The sequence below is a fragment of the Dipodomys ordii genome, unplaced genomic scaffold (assembly GCF_000151885.1).
Source record: "Dipodomys ordii isolate 6190 unplaced genomic scaffold, Dord_2.0 Scaffold30, whole genome shotgun sequence".
Lineage (NCBI taxonomy): Eukaryota > Metazoa > Chordata > Mammalia > Rodentia > Heteromyidae > Dipodomys > Dipodomys ordii.
The window spans coordinates 7,973,641-7,992,719 of NW_012267246.1; the positions used below are offsets into that span (position 1 = coordinate 7,973,641).

A 19,079-nucleotide genomic window follows, 5' to 3' on the forward strand; every position below is an offset into this window, starting at 1 on the left:
AATCGCTGGGAAAACTACTTAGGAGAAAGAACTTCCTATTACTCTCTTCCATTTACTGAGAGACTTGCTAGATCTAGGCCTCCTTGGTGCTTACTGTCAAAGAAGGAACAAGAAAGATCTTATGAGACAGTTAAGGCCTCTATAGAGAAGAGTAAACGATTATGTGAAAGGGTTACAGAAAAGACACTATGAGCTTAAATTTGATATATGGCCAGATTTAACAAAGTATACTAAATATCATGATTTTGGCCACAAATTGGGGACTCTCTAAAGAATGGCAAAGAAGCACAATTGCTTAAAAAAGATTTAAAACATATAAAGTACAAAACTAAACAAAAGTAACTATGAAGTACTAGAGTTCATGCCTTTCTGTTCAGCACCTTGCCCATATGCTCTGGTTAATGGTTAATAGGTGATAAACAAAAACAATTATATTTCTTAAAAATAGAGGTAAAGCCGAAAACAAGTGCCTATCTTCATAGTTCGTCATCCAAAAAACAAGATCAGGCGACCAGCTGGTGACCACCCAAGAACGAAGCCTTGCAGCAAGATTGTGTTACCCTTTGCCCTTTCTCATGGAGACTTTTGCTATAAAAGCTTGTTATCCTCTGCAATACATCGCACTCAGCATCCACTCCTCTTGTGTGTGAGTTGTCTGTTTACCATCTCCCCACCTATTCCAGTTCCTCCACTAGGTGTCCTCCGTTGTCCCGACAGAGCCGGTCAGAGGCACCTCCTCCTTTGTTTTTCCCCTACCATCCCTTCTCTCCCCACCTCCTGAAATCCTCCCCTCCCCACTTCAGTGTTGCAATGGGTCAACCTATATCCTTGTTTCAGCATTTTATTTCCCTTCCCCTCCTTAAATTAGAAAAATGTATATACAAGATTCAGGGTACCAGAATCAAATATGATGACAATAGGGGTTATACTGTGGGGGAACAAAAAACTGTGTAAGAAACAAAAACAAATCACATAGTACTTTTAAAACAACAACAACAACAAAAAAAAACCTCTTGTGTCCCTATCTTGGTGGGGGGGGGGGGTTCGCTTCACTTAGCATCATCTTATCTGGTCATATATATGTACATAGCTTTTGACCTTTTCTACTTGTCTGAGATTATCCTAGATGCATACTAGTTATTGCAAATAAGGGAAACCTTGGAACCTATGTTTCTTTGGGTCTGGCTTACTTCATTTATTTGTTGTACAGAGTTCGTGTATAAATGTAACCCTTCATTATGTAACAATTACTATTTTAATTACTAAGTAATTAGTAATAACAGGAAAGTTATACATGGATTAGTGGTATATTCACAATAACTCTGTGGCATTCATTAAAATATTTTCCAAGTTTGGAGCTCAACTCAAAAGTACATCTCTTTTGGTCTTCTGCAAAGAAAATAGGAAATCACAGCTGGACACTGGTGGCTCACGCCTGTAATCTAGCCACTCAGGAGGCTGAGATACAAGAATCACAGTTCAAAGCCATGCAGGGGCAGGAAAGTCCAAGACGAACCACCAGAAATCTGGAAGTGGCACTATGGCTCAAAGTGGTAGAGCGCTAGCCTTGAGCAAAAGGAGTTCAGGGATAGCACCCAGGCCCTGAGTTCAAGGTCTACAAGCCACCTCCCTGTCCCCCTCGCCCCTAATAATAAAATTGAAATAGAATCAGTACTAATGACAGGAGGAGAAAGGACACAAGGATATAAAATTAACTGGGCAACTGCTGAGCATGTGAAAAATGTTTTAAAAATCAAACTGAAACCGTCTTCAGAAGACGCAGTAAATCATATGGTTCACGGCAGGACAGAAGCTTACAGTGGAGCCCAGAGAGTGTGATTTACAGCGGCAGGTGCAGACCCTGGCCTGGCTGGGAAGCTCCATCTACTCACTCACCTAAATTCTCACCTGAACTTTTCCCCCCCTTAGAATGATATTATCTTTCAAATTACACTCTAGAAGAATCCATCACTCTGACAATGTGTCATTAATCAAAGTAAAGAGGGTTGTGATTTTATGGCTTTGGAGAATGTGGCACTTGTGAAAGTTAAGGTCGAAGAGTTAAAAGTTTCAGTTCAGTTTTTTTCTTTACTCATATGCTTTATGGTAGTGTGGGCGTTTCAAAAGTTTAACTACCATCGTCATACACTGTTTTTTGGCTGTCCAGTGATAAATATTTATGATCATGTTGACCTAGCCACAGCCCTTTATCTGATCTAGAACTTCCCAGTTCACACTCAGTGTACCCCTAACTAACTGTGCAAGTTTGAAAAAATTATGTGGGGAATATCTTCTTCCATGGCATTATGGTGGTGGTTTGGGCATTAGGATTTGTTGTGTTTTTGCTCAGTTTAGTTTATGGGACTGATTCTTGCTATGGGGTTCAGGTTGGTCTCAAACTCACAATTCTCCTCCCAAGTGATGGGATTACAGACCTGGACCACTTTACCCAGCCAACATCTTGTTTCATAGCGTTTATTTTCTTTGGTTTGTGTAGAAACAAAATTTTATTGCAAATACAGCCTTGCATTAAAAACTAGCAATCCTGGGCTGGGAAGGTGGCTCAGTGGTAGAGCGCTTGCCTTGCATGCATGAGGCCCTGGGTTCGATTCCTCAGCACCACACAAGCAAAAAAAAAACCAGAAGTGGCGCTGTGGCTCAAGTGGTAGAGTGCTAGCCTTGAGCTGAAGAGCTGAGGGACAGCACCCAGGCCCAGAGTTCAGGCTCCATAACTGGATCCCCCCCCAAAAAAAAACTAGCAATCCTGCACTCTGTGGAAGAGTTCCATTATTTCTCTTAAATTCACTAGGCAAATAAAGAAGAGAAAGCGATATGACTGCATACCCAGAGAGGAACGCTTTGTTACAGCATTGCTGGAGACACAGTATCAATCCATTGATTGCTGTGATTGTTGAAGAGAGTTGGGACTTGCAAATCTTAAATTAAAAATATATCCTTTTGAAGGATCGAGTTACATACTAAATTCACTCATTTACACATTTATGATTTTAATTTTTTATGAATCAGTTAAAAATAAACTTAAATTTGAAGTCATTTAAACTTTCACCATTTTTAAATTTTATATCATATGAATCATTCCTTGTTTAAAAAAATGCTTTTCAAATGAGAGTGGTAACTCACACTTGTAAACTCAGCTTTGCAAGAAGCAGAGATAAGAAATAACAGAGTCTGGATAAAACATTAGGAAGATTCCCCATCTCAACCAATAAGCCAGGTATGGGGATACAAGGCTGTAATCTTACCTATGACAGAGGTATTTACAGTGTAAACCAGTCAGGCAAAACCACAAAATTCTGTCTGAATAATAACTAAAGCTAAAGGAGCTGGGTGTGTGGCTCAGGAAGTAAATAGTGAGGCAATAATGAGACCTAGAGTTTGGACAAAGATGTGGTCCACTGTTAGGACCAAAAATTCACTGCAAGCTGGGAAGAGAAGGAAACAGCGGGCAAGCACAGGAACTTCCATAGAGCAGAAAACTGGAAAATAAAGAATCTGAGACAGTCGCTCAAGTCTCCATGAAAATACAGGAAGGTACAGAGTGAGAGAAAATTAGAGTTCTAGAACTCAGCAGAATCACACGTTAAAATCCCATTCTGCTCAGGATCTATCTGACAACAGAGAAGTGGTATTGGAATACAATATTAATAATCTGAAAATAAGACTACTTATTGAACTTACCCTAACCTGGAAAGAAATTAAATCCTTGAAATGGAAAATTCATGTGGCTGAAATTTATTATGTTTTCCAGCAACAAATAACTTGAAGTAGAACTTAAGAGACAATCAGACCTTTCCTGGAAAGGTCTGATTTTTTTTACCAACTTTTATTAATCAAAGATTTATTTAAAGTTACTCTCCCTTAACACATAAAATGATAATAAAAACGAGCAGAGATCTAGACAAAGATAATTTATGATATATGCAACTTATTCTTCAACAGATAAATGATATCAAATAAAACTAATGTGGATTCAGTATTTTAGCACTATAACAAAGATGACATAAAAATGACACAGAATGGTTCCAAACCAGTTACAGTAAGATACTATCACATAGGAATGTAATAACTTAGAAAAACTAACATTGTCAAACTTTCTTAAATCACTTGGAATCAAGAAAAATAATGACATTGTTTAGTTCTAAATAATTATGCCTTTCTAACTTTATCGCAGCACTAAAAAAAAAAATTCTACCCAAAGAGAACTCTTACAATGAGCAAGAACAACAAGAAGGAAACACAGGAAAGTCACACCTGCAATTTTATTTCTGCTTGGAGCTTTGCTATCATGTAATTATGCCCATATTAATTATCTTATCAAATCTCCCTGCTATTGTTTAAGGGCTGTATTTTCATGTATGGTGAATGCATTCAAATGAGTTAGATGTATTCAACAATTATTCATATCTGAGCTACACAAGGATCACTATGATTTCAGATCCAATGATTTGATTGACAGATTTTGAGACATAATGGAATTCCCTCCTAAGAGCAATCAAACCTTTTCATACTTGATTTTTAGATATAGTATTGGACTTGCAATCTTTACTAGACAATTCACATCCCACAGAATCAATGAGCATTAAAAGAGAGAGAGAGAGAGAGCAAAGGAAATTACTGTACAACTTGTCAAAGACCATGAAAAATCGTGAGAACTCCCGGGAAGCCCAGTGAAGGATGAAGGCTGAGCAGAGGAAGTTTCAGACACGGTGCTTCAGCTGATGCTCCTCACTGTTCCTCTGCTATCCGCTGCTTGAACAGGGAGCCGGGCCATTTTAACTCACGGTTGATTTTACAGAAGCCTTACAATATATGCATTAGACCACTCATGCACAACATAGCCTTAAGTTCACTAGTCCGTACTGTAAACTACAGGTCTTCTTGCCCAACAGATCCCAGGCCTCAGTTACCTTTTCTTCTATATCTTATTTCTTGTAATTGCTTTTACTTTAATGTAGCATGCGTTAATGACACAGGAAAGTTTCATTGTGGTTATTTCCCTCATCTATACTGTGAACTTGGGACTTTCTCAAACATGTTTGGTAGGCTTCTGTCTGTCCATCTGTCTGTCTGTATTTAAGTCCCCTCCATCCTTCAGTATCCTTCAGTATCCTTCTACTTCTCTTCTCCCATTCTCTAATTCCTCAGACAGTCTGTCTCTTACATTCATATGCCATCACGATCATCATCTTCATCACCATCACCAGCAGCAGCAGCAGCAACATTGCTGTTTTAAGCCTTGGTCCCATACATGAGTGAGAACATGCAGTATTTGGCTTTTTCCAGTGCTATTTGTCTTGCTCAATATAATGGTTTCCAGTTCTATTTTCCCGTGGATGATATAACTTGATTTTTCCTTCTAGCAGAGTAATAGTATGTGGTATCTGTGTACTACACCTTCTTTATCTGTCTACCAGCTGTTAAACACTTTGGCTGATTCTAGAATGCTGCCTGTGAACAGAACTGCCTCTGTCCCACGTTCAAGATCCACTGAGCCAGGCATCCCTCTGTCTTCCATAAAGCTATGTTACAGACCACAGCAAGTGGAGTTATATATCCATTCCTGCCTTATTTACTTCATTTAGCATGTCTCTTCTTGGTCCATGTTAAATGTTTCTAACACACATACATACACATAAACATACATCTACATATAAATGCAAACATATATCTATATAGAACCATGTACACACATGCATACATATGGGGAAGTAAATTCGTATGTTAATTGTCATAATTATGGTGATATCATGGGTACATTAATATGTCAAAATCTGTCCGGATGTAAACATCTGTGTTCTCTATTTCAATCATCCCTGCATAAAGCTATGAAGAAATATTCTAAACATTAAGCAAATATTTCCACTCATTCTTGGGGCAGATTGTCACCAACATAACTTTACCTTCTAGCTTTAAATGTAACAGTCACAGGAAGAGCGTTGAATTTCTACCACTCCTTTCCCCTGACTAATAAAGTCTAATATATGCAGCTCCTGCCATGAGCACAATACTTTTTATATCAATTGTCATATAATCTGTTCTTCTCAACAGCCCTGCCAGGTTCTGAGCTTGCATATATCAGGTCGGTCTGAAAGAAAAGCCTGGCTCTCCCTTTGAGTTGACCGGGGATAGCTATACCTAAGGCTGACAACCAGCAACCCTGTCAGCTGTTCCTGTGATACACTGCTCAGTCACTCAGGAGTTCGCCCTTTGTTCACGGTGCAATTAGATGTCCCCTGCCCCTTGTCCCTGCCTCTGCCGGTTGTCTTCACTGCTTTCCCTGATCTCTCCATACTGACATCAAACATTCATCATCAGCTGTAACTGCAATGATTTGCATAGTACTTAAACCGTCCCACATTCAGACTCAAGACTCCTCCTCAAGACTACTTTCATTATTTCTCCAAGCAATCCACACGAAGACACACGACACCATTGGACATCAAGGAAGTGCAAACCATCAAAACCACAATGCAATGGTCTTTTCTATTCAAACATGGATTTGTTTGCACAAGTCCAGGTGCTGAGAACATAGCAATGCACAGGAATCAGTCCTTCTGAAAGGACTGAAATGCATCCGAAGATAGGACACAAGAGTGGTTAGTAGCAGTGTAGTTCTAAAAATCCTTTTCCCAAGAAAGGACTAAGTGGCAGCAATCGTATTGAAAGCAAAGGACACCTGCCTTTAATACAAGGAAAAGGAGTTGTGCATATTTAAGAACTAAATTAAAAAGGACAATATCTAGTTGTTAATATGCATTTATATGATTCCATAATATCATATCAATTAATGTATGTAACTGGCAAGTCAATATGTTTTCTTCAGGCATTTGATAACCTGGAATATAAAGCCATGTGCATTGATGGTCCTTTACAAGTGTCCAGGCCTTCCAAAAATAATAATCTTGTCCATCACTTTGATGACTTTGAGCAAAACAACTGAGCATGCTCCACACCACCCTGCCCAAAGTCACCCTTTAAGGACTCAGAGTTTCTCATTACCCTCTGGACATCCAACAACCCTCTGGACAGGTCTTGAATCTGAGCTTCACTGCCAAGCATACAATGGCCAGTCAGAGGTGATTCCAAATTGAGGATGAGTGGATTTTATGGGGCTGTGTTATAATTTGTTATAATGCTTCCCTTCCCCCGCAAAAAAAAAAAAAGTATACGGAAACGTAACCCCCAATGTGAGACAGTAAGATGTGAGACGTTAAGAGTTGATTAAGTCAGGAAGACAAGAGTATATGGATGGACTAATCCATTCATGGGTAAATCAATAGACTGATAGGTTCTCTTGACAGTAGATCACATAAATGCACATAAACAGATCACATAAATACAATGCATAATACATAACACATAACAAATAAAATAGATCACATCAATCACATAAATTTGGCTCTGTCTCATATATGTGTGTGTGTGTTGCAAATCTTTTATTTTTTCTATTATCTTTAAAATGGAGTTGCCAATTTACAAAGCAGTTTATAAATACAGTGCATCTTGATCAATGTCACACGGTTTAACCTTCTCAGCCCTACTCCTACCTCTTCCTCCTTTACTTTTCTTAATTTTGCAGCATCTACAGTGAATTTCTAACTGTGTTCTCCCCCCTTCTCCCCTTCATTCATCTACCATTTCCCCTCAAGGCCCCGCCCCCTTCTTGTAAGTTTCCTGGTGTTGAATTTGTTGGGCTTTGACTTCATCTGTGTAAGGAATTACATCATTTGAGTTACCTCTAGAGCCTATCCTATTTCAGTTAACGTATGCTCTATCTCGTATTATAAGCCCCTTTCCTACCACACAATGTCCCAATGTCTGGCACCACCTCAGAACTTGACAGAGTTCCTGCCAGCCCCTCAACCTATCTTTAATAAGTGACAAAGCCTATGGCATTTAGTTAGAGAACCAGAAAACAGACAAAGCCTACAGTAGGTTATTCCTGGGATGAGCAACTTCAGAAGTAGCACTTCCCTGTGGGAAAGGCATGAAGTGGGGGGAGGGGGTGGGGGGAAGAAGCCACAATGAGCCACATGCAGACATGGCCACACACACAGAGGGAGAGAGCAAGGTGCTAATGAGGAGAGACAGGCACCACACTGAAGACCATCCAAGTAATTTTGAGAAAATCCAAACCTGAAAGTGGTGCTTTCTCCTCCATCTCGAGATAGGGACAGTGTGCAGTAGAAAGCCATCATGTCCATTGTCGATTGTTAAACAGCAAACAACAAAAATAAGCTACTATAGACTTACGAAGCACACATGGTATTGTGACATTTACTGAGATTTCATCTAGTCATTTTTTTTCCTGTATGTTCAGGCAAACATTTATTCCCCAGCATATCCATGTTTCTATAGGTATATTTTTTTGAGATACCAGAAAATATGGAATATTGACCTAGATATTTGCCTCTTCCAGATCTACTCATTTCATTACTGCTATTGTTTCCCTTTGGACCTTGAATGGTACTGGAATTTGATTTCTGGGCCTACGCTTGCTATGCAGGCACTGTATGAATTCTTCCATATAGCATCCCTTTTACTCTATTTTCTTCAGGTAGAGTCTCATACTTTTGCCCCAAGTCAGCCTTGGATCATCATCCTCATCTTTGTTTAATCTGGGATTGCAGAAATGAACCACTATGCATGGCTTATTTGTTGTGATTAGGTCTTGATAACTCTTTGTCTAGGCTAGCCTACTAAAGTATCTTCTTGTCAATTAATAAAAGATGCCTATCATAATCTGTTAATGATTTATTGAATCTAACTGCCTATGTACATGTCATACTTAATAGAATATCTCTTAGTTCTTCTCTCCATTCTTCTATTCTCTTTGATACCCTGGTCTCTCCAGTCTGAATAGTTATGAAAAGGACATGGAAATATCTGACATATTGAAACCATACTTACAATCTGAAAACATTTCCTTTTCAGCTTAAGTGAGAATGGTCTTTCTATACATAGAAATAGAATGTTCATATTTAGCCATTCCTTTTCACTTCTGCCTAACGTGAGCATAATTAATTATTTACCAGAAGTCAAAGAAGGTAAAGACACTAGATGCTTGGAATCACCACCATAAATCCATCCTAAATCAAACTAAATGTCCTTTGAATTTAGTCAACATGGATATAGTAACAGCTTGCCTTCAAATTTTCAAAGATCCATCATTTAACTAAAACAAGACATGCCAGTACTTGTAAATCTATGACTTAGTCGTAGATTTACAGGACTTCAGAATGAGGAATGGAATTGTTTACAGCTGTCAAATACAGCTACATTTCCCAATAACCAGCAACTGCATCATACACTAGAAAAACAAAGTATAAAAGCCATTCGTCATTCATTTGAGCTCTAGGCCATATGGACTGGTGTCACTTGTCACTTGTCTGTCCTCACTTTTCACATTAGGTAGGAATTCAGCAATCAGCAATACCCATGACTTCCATAGCTATAAAATGATAGAAAGATTCAAACACACTAACCCTGCATAAATGAAGTCTATGCAGCTCATCAACAACCAAGCGGCCATCGAGTTCGACAATAACTCTCACATGTAGTCAAGGAGAAGGGGGAGAGTTGGGCAAAAGGAGAGAGAAGCAATAAGGTTACTGGGGGAATAGAAAGACATGGGGGAAAATGGCAACGGGACAATTGAAGACCAGATTTGACGGCAAGGAATGGGTGAGGTCCATAATAGGAGGGGGAAAAGGGATGAATCAGAACAATAACTATCATAGGAGAACTGCATAGCTATGCATAATGTCTGAGCTATTGGATACTTCTTTTAATAAGTGTTTTAATCACAAGTAATCAAAACAATAAATAGCAATAAATAATCTATTTACAAAGTTGGGAGGGAATGTGTAAATCATTTTGAAGGGTTTCCATCAAAAGTATTTGTTTATTTATGCCATTGCTATTACATGTAGTCAAGACCAACATTGTGGTATGACACGACTTCTAACAAAGAACAGGTGATACAGCCAGTCTGACATATGACATACCCATTTATGATGCAATGATTACTATTGGCAAACATATAAATATGGCACAGGATATCACTATTTTTTCTTCCTTATAGAAAAAGCATCTGTATAAACACAAAGAAACATGACTCAAACTTTAAAAACAAAAGAGGATAATATAATCTTCTATGAACTGAATAAGCCTGGAGGAAATTCTTCTAGACAAACTAATTCGAATCATCCCAAAAGTCCTGCCTAATTTCAAACACAAGTGTGGAGTTTAACTATTAAATTTACAATTTTTAGAGGACCCATTTACTTGAATTACTTGGAAAGGATTTTTTTCCTTCAAAGTCCTTCATTCCTCAACTCTGTCAGCAGGTGAAATGCTGTGATACAGAAAGATAGCAATAGCAATACAATAGAACTGGTGTCCAGAATGGCATTTCTGTGTCAAACATCACAACTCCACCTCCTTAATGGCAAAGGCAGACTAAGGAATGCACCCAGTTTATAAGCAGCAACTAACTTCAGCACCCACAGACTGGAGGGCAACAAAAAGGAGAAACACGAACCCTTAACCAACTCTAACCCCAACCTGAACTCTAAACCCAAACCTAATCCAGCTCTAACACTAACCCCACCCCAGCTCTAACTCCATCTCCAACCTCTGCCCTAATCCTAATCCCAAACCCAATCGCAACCTTAACCGCAACTCCCAACGCTAGCCCCAACACTTACTATTATTTAACTTAATGAACCCTTGTATTAGAAGCAGCCTAGCCACAATGCATGATTATTCAATATGCCTTTTAATCTCTACACATATGAAATCTATTCAAACTAACTTTTGAAAATAAATGTGTCTTCTATAATTTAAGATTCACTAGAAACTGAAATATCATTTTGCTATTTGTGGCTTAGCAGCCTTTCCTCCTCTGAAATCAAAACTGGAAAACGTGATGCTGGCAGCAGAACAAATGGGGGAAAAAAAAGAAGAAAGAAGAGAAAAAAAGAAAATGATGAAGCTATTGATAGATTTGTTAGCTTGATTTTGGAGATAGCTTCACTACCTACACAGATAGCAAAACAAGAGAATGTACATCATAAAGGAACACAATTAGGACCTGTCAATTATACTTTAGTAAGAATGGAGACAAATCTCCAGATCTTTCTAAATGCTCTGTGCATAGGTGCTGCCCAGCACGAAGGAATTTGAATCAACAGCTGATTTTCAATTATAAAAAGTGGATTGTATTTTTAATACGTAAAATAAATACTTTCCACTTCCTTTTATCCATTGTACATTTTAGAATTTTATAAGAGCATGATCTGTAAGTTATGGTCCCATTCTAAGTTATAACAGGAAGTGCATTTTCATTACGATACTAATGTGAGATAGAAAAACCTGAATGTTCTAAAGTATCCTCTGTGAGATTCAATCCATATGCTATCAACAAGAAGCCATGGCATGTTAAAATCCAGAGGGGGGGAAGGGAAGGAGGGGGAATGGAAGGGAGGGAGGGAAGGAGGGAGGAAAAGAGAAGAGAACAGACAAGGGCCCTAGTGCTTAGCTACCAAACAGCTACTATGTCTTTTTCTGCTTTGTATCCCCTCACGAGCTCACATGGGGCTGAACTTCATTGAGTGACAATTTAGACACAGGTGAATAAACAGTGAAAGAGAAAAGCCTCATATGGACTTCCAATAGGGTATCTGTAGTATTATTTTCTAAGTGGAGCATTTTCAGTTAACTCCTATATTGTGTATACATAAGCAACTAGACTCACTTTTTAAAGGGTTTTCTTTTTGTTCTTTGGGGGTTTAACTCTATTTCTGTTTTTCCTTTCTTTCTTTCCTTCTAACGATCAAACCAGAACGTTGCACTTACTACACAAGGGCTTTGCTACTGAGCTACATCTCAGCCCTAGACTCATTTTTCTGAAGATACATTTTCATATCTTGGGGTTCATTTCACTTAGCATCATCTTCTATGGTCAGATAACAACAATGCTCAACAAGAAATGCACTCATTGCTTTACTCTTGTAACTGTAACCCCTCTGTCAGCATCTTTACAATAAAATAATTTTTAAAAGATATATTTTCTTTTTTTACTATACATTTTTATTGTAAAGATGCTATACAGAGGGGTTACAGTTAAATGAGTAAGGTAGTGAGTACATTTCTTATTGAGCGTTGTTACCTCCTCCTTTGTTTTTCCCCTACCATCCCTTCCCTCCCCACCTCCCCAACTCCCCCCCCCACCCCACCAAAGTTGTAGAGTTCACTTTCAATATAAAAAAGGGTATATTTTCATTTTATAAGATCAGCTCATTTTAATCCCTTCAGGAAAGGAAGAGGTAGATTTGTATCTTATTCACCCTCTGTCATTTCTCCCTGAAAGCTGAACATACTGAAATATGATTCTCAGTACCTGACCTCTGGTACATAAATTAGGTATGTTGGATTGTGTGTGAGCGTGTGTGTGTGTCAGTCATGGGGCTTGACCTCGGCCTGTTCTCTGTCCCTCAGCTCTTCAGCTCAGGTGAGTGCTCTATCACTTGAGCCACAGCACCTTTTCCGGTTTTCTGGTTAAATGGAAATAAGAGTCTCACTGCCTTTCCTGCCCAAGCTGACTTTTTTTTTCTGCTTATGTGGTGCTGAGGAATGGAACCCAGGGCCTTGTGTGTGCAAGGCAAGCACTCTACCACTGAGCCATCTTCCCAGCCCTTTTTTTTAGTATGTTTTTTATTATAAAAATACTGTACAGTGAGGTTACAGTTCCATGAATAAGGTAATGAGTACATTTCTTATTAAGCATTGTTACCTCCTCCTTTGTTTTTCCCCTACCATCCCTTCCCTCCCCACCTCCTCAACTCCTCTCTCCCCCACTTAAATTGTAAAGTTTGTTTTTCAACATAGTGTCTTGTACATCTCATTGTTACAATGAGTCAACCTGTACCCTATTTAAGCATTTTGGTTTTTTTTTTTCCCTTCCCCTCCTAAAGCTAGAGAAGTATATATACAAGATGCAGGACATTGACATCAAATACAGTGAAAACAGGGATTTTTGTTTGTTTCTTTGTATGTTCCTCCCCCACGCTGGCTTTGAATTGAGATCCTCAGATGTCAGCCTCCTGAGTAGCTAGGATTACAGGTGTGAGCCACAGGTGTCCGGCTCAATCTCTCTCTCTCTCTCTCTCTCTCTCTCTCTCTCTAGTTCGCTTGCTCACTTGCTCTCTTCTTGCTCTCTTTGTGTGTGGGGGAGATCGTGGGACTTGAACTCTGGACCCAAGCGCTGTCCCTGAGCCTCTCTGTGCTCAAGACTAGTGCTCTACCGCTTGAGCTACAGCGCCACACCCTGTTTGATGTTTTATGATGACCCTGTTCTCAATATTTGTACTGAGAAGACTCCTGGCAATTGAATCTATCAATGATCAGTTTAAACCCCTCTGTGGTCATCTCCCTTAGTCTGGGTACAAGAATCCTTAACCCACTCTACAAAGGCTTCGTCCCTGCTTGACTTTATCTGCAAGACCTGGCGAGTAAGATCCCCCAAATATCCACCTTTGTGAAGTCAGTGCCTGGCAGGAACTCCTGCCAGAAGGCACCCAGGAATACATGTTGAGTAAATTACTGAAAAGAAATGAATTAAATAGATGACAAGTCAATGCAGCACTAAATACAGCTAGTTACATAAATATCTCTGTATCTAACCGAAGCTATTGTTGAACAATCAGGATTTCCATTGGCCTGGCATTTAAAAGATTCGATTAGATTTAGAAAAACAGGCAAAACAAAGATGAATACATAGGAGTAAATAAAAGTTCCTAGAAACAAAGTAGAAGCTTGTGAGCCTAACTCACTCCTCTAGGATGTCAAAATGTAATGACAAAGACAAAATTCTTTACAATATACATGAAAGGAAACTGGAGATTTTACTAATAAACTAGGTAGAAATAATTTGTAAAATAAGTCATGTGTTCATTTAAAACCACAATAGAGAGGAAAATTGCCCAATTTTAAATGTCAAGTGTACAGGAAGAATGCATAATCTAAAGAATCTAATCAAGCTAAAATGTTTTAGGACCTATATTAAAACAGTTTAAATAGCAAAATAGAACCTTGATTAGTGTTCAATTAAATAAGTTTAAGATATATGTCACGACTGTCTGTACATAATAGAATTTTAGAAAAGAGTATAAATCATCTAGAATTCTCAATACTATTTTAAATGCCTTTACATTGAAATAAATTATAAATACGCTGCAGTCAAGCATTGTAGAAAGGCCTACCTGTAAAAGTGTTGTTCGGTGGAGCTTGAGTGCCCCCTTCTGGTGAATTTTAGCAAAGCAGCCTGTGCAATAATCTTCACCACATTCAAGGCATACCTTAAAAGAACATGGTACATGGGTGTGATTTTGAGAAAAGTTTAACTGCAATGTCATTGGTCTCATACTCGTATCACACACACCTTACCTCCATGTCATCAGGATAAAGCAGCCACCCAAAAATAAGATTTCAACCTTTCAGGACAACTAATGTGTAAACTCTAATTACTTCCTTAAAATTAAGGCAGTAGCTGCAAGATAGGTTCATAGATGTATGTAGGGTTTCTAATTAAGATACAACACAACCCAATAGTTTCACACTTAACTTTTCGACCTGGTTTTAAAGAAGTAACATGAATCATATTACTGATCAATTTATTTCATAGAACAGTTCTTTTTAGTGACTTATTTATTGACTTATATGGGCATTTACACAACATAGTCATTGTAAACAAAATATGTAGCAAGACACTTCTATGAAAGGTATCACTCATTGATTCTCACAATACAGTTTATAAAGTATTCTTTAAAAGGCTTGCAATGAATATACCGGGGGGGGAGGGAGAGAGAAAAAAACAGAAAGAACTATATCCCAATGTCCACAATGTTTTTAACTGCTACAATGACTTCCCAATTCTCTAGGATGTTAAAATGTAATTTTAAATGACACTGATGATTTTTTTTCAGGTGTAAGGTCTTCAAAAGTGAAATATACCTGTGCCTAATGCCGTTCAAACATGACTGAAAGTAAAGGGAAAACAGACCAATTCTTTCTTTAATTACCTTAATTTTCCTTAATTTTCTGCCTTGTAGCAATCCCACTGCCAATATGATAAACAGCAGAGCAGTGGCTCAGGCCCCACATCTGAGAAAGTGTGCAGGCAAGCAAGCAGGAGATTCAAGCAGGAGGGTTTGGAGGGAGGGAAAGAGAGAGAGAGAGAGAGATGTTCAGGAAGCCTTGACAAAGAGTTCGTGGTTCTGTGAGACCCAGTCTCAAATCCCTACGTGGCTTGGGATGAGAGGTGTACACCACCGTGCCCAACTCTAGCTTGAAATGAGGTCACAAGAACTTTCCTGCCTGGGCTGACCTCCAACCACCATTCTCCCCCTCTCAGTCTTCCAGGTGCCAGGAATTATAGTCATGAGTCACCTCTCCCAGAAAACCTTGTCTACTAATTTTACTTGTTTACTAATTTTACGCTGAAAGTCCCCCTGTGAAGACCTGTTCGCGTGCAATAGTTAGAAAAGTTTATCAAATATAAAATGATTGGGATGACACGATATAGAGAATAAAGATGGAAGACATTTTATGTACTAAGATGAAACTAGCAAAGGTGAGTTAAACTAAAATAGCATTAGCCATATCCTGAACTTTTTTCCTTTCTCCCCACCCCCCTCCCCATTCTGGTCATGGGGCTTCAATTCAAGGCCTGAGTGACAACACTGGGCAGTTTTTCTCAAGGCTAGTTCATGCTGCTTGAGGACAGCTCCACTTCTGGCTTTGTAGTGTTTAATTGGAAATAAGAGTCTCCTGTTCCATCTGGCTTTGAACCCTGGTCCTCAGATCTCAGCCTTCTGAGGAGCTAGGTTGCAGGCATGAGCCTGCACCTGGCCTATTCTCAACTTTGAATGAATTGGGACTCTGTTGTAGAGGCTTCTACACATTCAATTTTACTTAGTCTTCACAACAGCCCTGTAAGGTTCAGATGAGTGAGTGCATCTCCATGTGCATTCAAGGTAAAAAAAAAAAAAAGGAAACAGTGAATGAGAATCTGCCCACAGTAATCCAAGCCAATGCAGTGATGCAGACAGAAGTTGAACCCGCCCCTCACTCCAACCTCAAGCTTTTAACCACAAGATACATTAATAACCATTAACACAGGCTCTGACTATTAATTATAGTACCAACCACTTACTGGAAAAACCTTGATAAAACCGGCTTAAAGTAAAATCTAATATTTCAAATAACTGAATGGCCTAATATTTATCAAACTCCTAATGCATACATCTAAAAGTGATTAACTATACAAAACGGGATCTGTTACTTAACTAGAAGAAAAAGAAACGTGAACCCTCTGTGATCTCATTTCAAGAGCTACAGGGTCTCCAGCAAATCATGATATCATCATCCCTAGTTGCATGATTCTAAGTGCAGCCTAAATTTAAAATCTCTAATTTCAAATATGATAGTAGTATTACTTTAATATAGATTTCCAAATATGTTCTGCATCGTTTTACTTTAAGATACCTTCTCATTTGTCAGTAACTTTCTCGCATTTGGCCATTCCTATAGTAGAGTGTAATCTGAAATGCATTCCAGCATGTAATTCTAAGCAAGTATTTGTTAACAGATCTTAAATGGAAGCAAACCAAGCATATCTTTGTAAGCTGGAAGATCAAAGCTAGAGTTGCAGAGTCAGCTTTCTTCTGTCTTTGGTTATACAAGCATATTTTGGATTTCAATGGGGTTAAAATGCCTGCAAAATGGAAACATCTTCTTAAGCAGCTTGTAACCCTGGCAGGAAAACACAAAAATCATTGATAAGGATGTGTCCCTCACAGGCAGACATCTTCAGGAACGGAGCTCAGAGCTCTAGATTAACAGGCGCCTTGTGTACCTTAGGAATCCCTGAGCGGTTCTACCATGCCTGCAAAACCCAGCTGAGTTTCAGTTTTCCATGTAGGCCAAATTAATCTATAGTCTTGCACTATTGCTTTCACTTTGGACATATGGAAATAGCCTAAAGCCACTTCCATTATCTTTAATAAATAATCAGTTGGGGAGAGTTGAAATTTATCTTTGCCACCAAAATAGGATCTTCTGTCACTAAGTCATGTGGCGCGTCACCTTACGCTGTCCATCACACACCTGCCATCATCCCTTCCCTGAGTCAGTCATCCCAGCTCAAAGACATGTTGGCTCATTAATATGAATAATTAATAATAGTTTTCAAAATAGATTAATCTTGATCTTATGATCTTCTTTTAGAAATGAGAAAACATCAATAGAATTATGATCTGCAAACATCATATAACATTAATAGGAAGAACTGGGCCTTAAACTTTCAAAATACAGATTTTTAACCGATCTCCAGTGTGCCATTTGTCCCCAAGGAAGGCCAGGAAAATAAAATAAAGTCCTACTACCCACTCAACAATGATAGAAGCAATGCTAGACTCTAAGAACCAAAGATAATATAACCTGACTCTGCTTTACTTCAGCCTAATCCACATTTTAAATAGTTTATTATTGTATTTTTGACAGCTATCATGAAATTTTGTTTTCGTTGCAGCTCCAAGAAAATCCTTGGTTAGGGGTTTTTTTATAAGACAAGTATAGATCTGGGCAACAGAGCCTCTCTTGTCTTTAATCCTAGCTTTTCTGGAAGCTGAGAGCCAGAGGATTTCAGATTCAAGTCCACTAAAGCAGAAAAGTCTGAAAGATTCCATCTGTGATTAACCAGTAAAAAGCTAGACTGGTAAAAAAAAAAAAAAGTAGCATGTCAGTTATGGTTTAAAAAAAAAAATCAAGCAAGGCATGAGGCCCCGAGTTCAAGCCTTAATTCCAGCACAAAAAGTACAGAACAAAAGCAAAGGGAAGACCAGGCACCAGTGGCTCATGCCTATAATCATAGCTATTCAGGAGGCTGAGATCTGAAGATCACCATTCAAAGCCAGCCCAGGCAGGAAAGGCTGTGAGACTCTTATCTCCAATAAACCACCAGAAAAAAAGGAAGTGGCGCTGTGGGTCAAGTGGTAGAGGGCTCACCTTGAGCTGAAGAGCTGAGCGACAGCTCCCAGGCCCAGAGTTCAAGCCCCATGACCAACAAAAAAAAAGGGGAGTGAGATTCTTTATTTCCAGCTCCAGCCCTATTACACCACACTGGATGTACCATAGCCTTCAAGAAGTGTCTAGCTCAATTAAATACAAAAAAAAAAAAAAAGGATTGTTGCAATGGATCAACCTGTATCCCTATTTAAACAATTTGTTTAAATAGGAAAACAGGTTAGAAGTGGTACCATGGCTCAAGTGGTAGAGTGCTAGCCTTGAGCTGAAGAGCTCAGGGACAGCGCCCAGGCCCAGAGTTCAAGCCCCATGATGGACTAAAAAAAAAAAAAAAAAAAGCTAATTAGAGATACAAGTTGACTCATTGCAACAATGAGATGTACAGATGTACAAGATACTATGTTGAAAAAGGAACTTTACAATTTAGGTGGGGGGGGGTAGGGAAGAGTCAGGGAGGGGAGGGAAGAGTGTAGTTGTGGAGATGGGAGGGCAGGGATGGCAGGGGAAAAACAAAGGAGGAGGCAACAATGCTTGATAAGAAATGTACTCATTACCTTACTCATATAATTGTAACCCCTCTACAGTATTTTCACAATAAAAACTTATTTAAAAAAATTTTAAAAAGAAGTTTACAATTTAGGAGGGGGAGTGGGGGGGTGAGGGGGAGGGGATGTAGTTGTGGAGATGGGGGGAAGGAATGGTAGGGAAAAAACAAAGGAGGAGGCAACAATGCTTGATAAGAAATGCATTCATTACCTTGCTCATGTGATTGTAACCCCTCTGTACACTATTTTTACAATAAAAAACTTATTTAAACAAATAACAAAAAAGACTCAAGTAAATAAGCTCATTCTATGAGGCTAGCAGTAGCCTAATACCAAAACTAGACATAGTCACAATGAACAAATGATTTATCTTTGATAAATATAGATGCAAAAATCCTGAACAAAAATGGATTAACTGGCTGAGTA

The 19,079-nt window shown here is 38.7% G+C and overlaps 1 protein-coding gene across 1 annotated transcript in view; it reads right to left on the reverse strand.

Moving 5' to 3' along the window:
• Zbbx (zinc finger, B-box domain containing) overlaps nt 1-19,079 on the reverse strand; it is a 74,225-nt gene that overhangs the window by 41,439 nt on the left and 13,707 nt on the right. Inside the window, exon 6 of the mRNA XM_013016146.1 lies at nt 14,286-14,381. Coding sequence (XP_012871600.1) covers nt 14,286-14,381 — 96 coding nt within the window. The remainder of the gene's footprint in view (nt 1-14,285; nt 14,382-19,079) is intronic.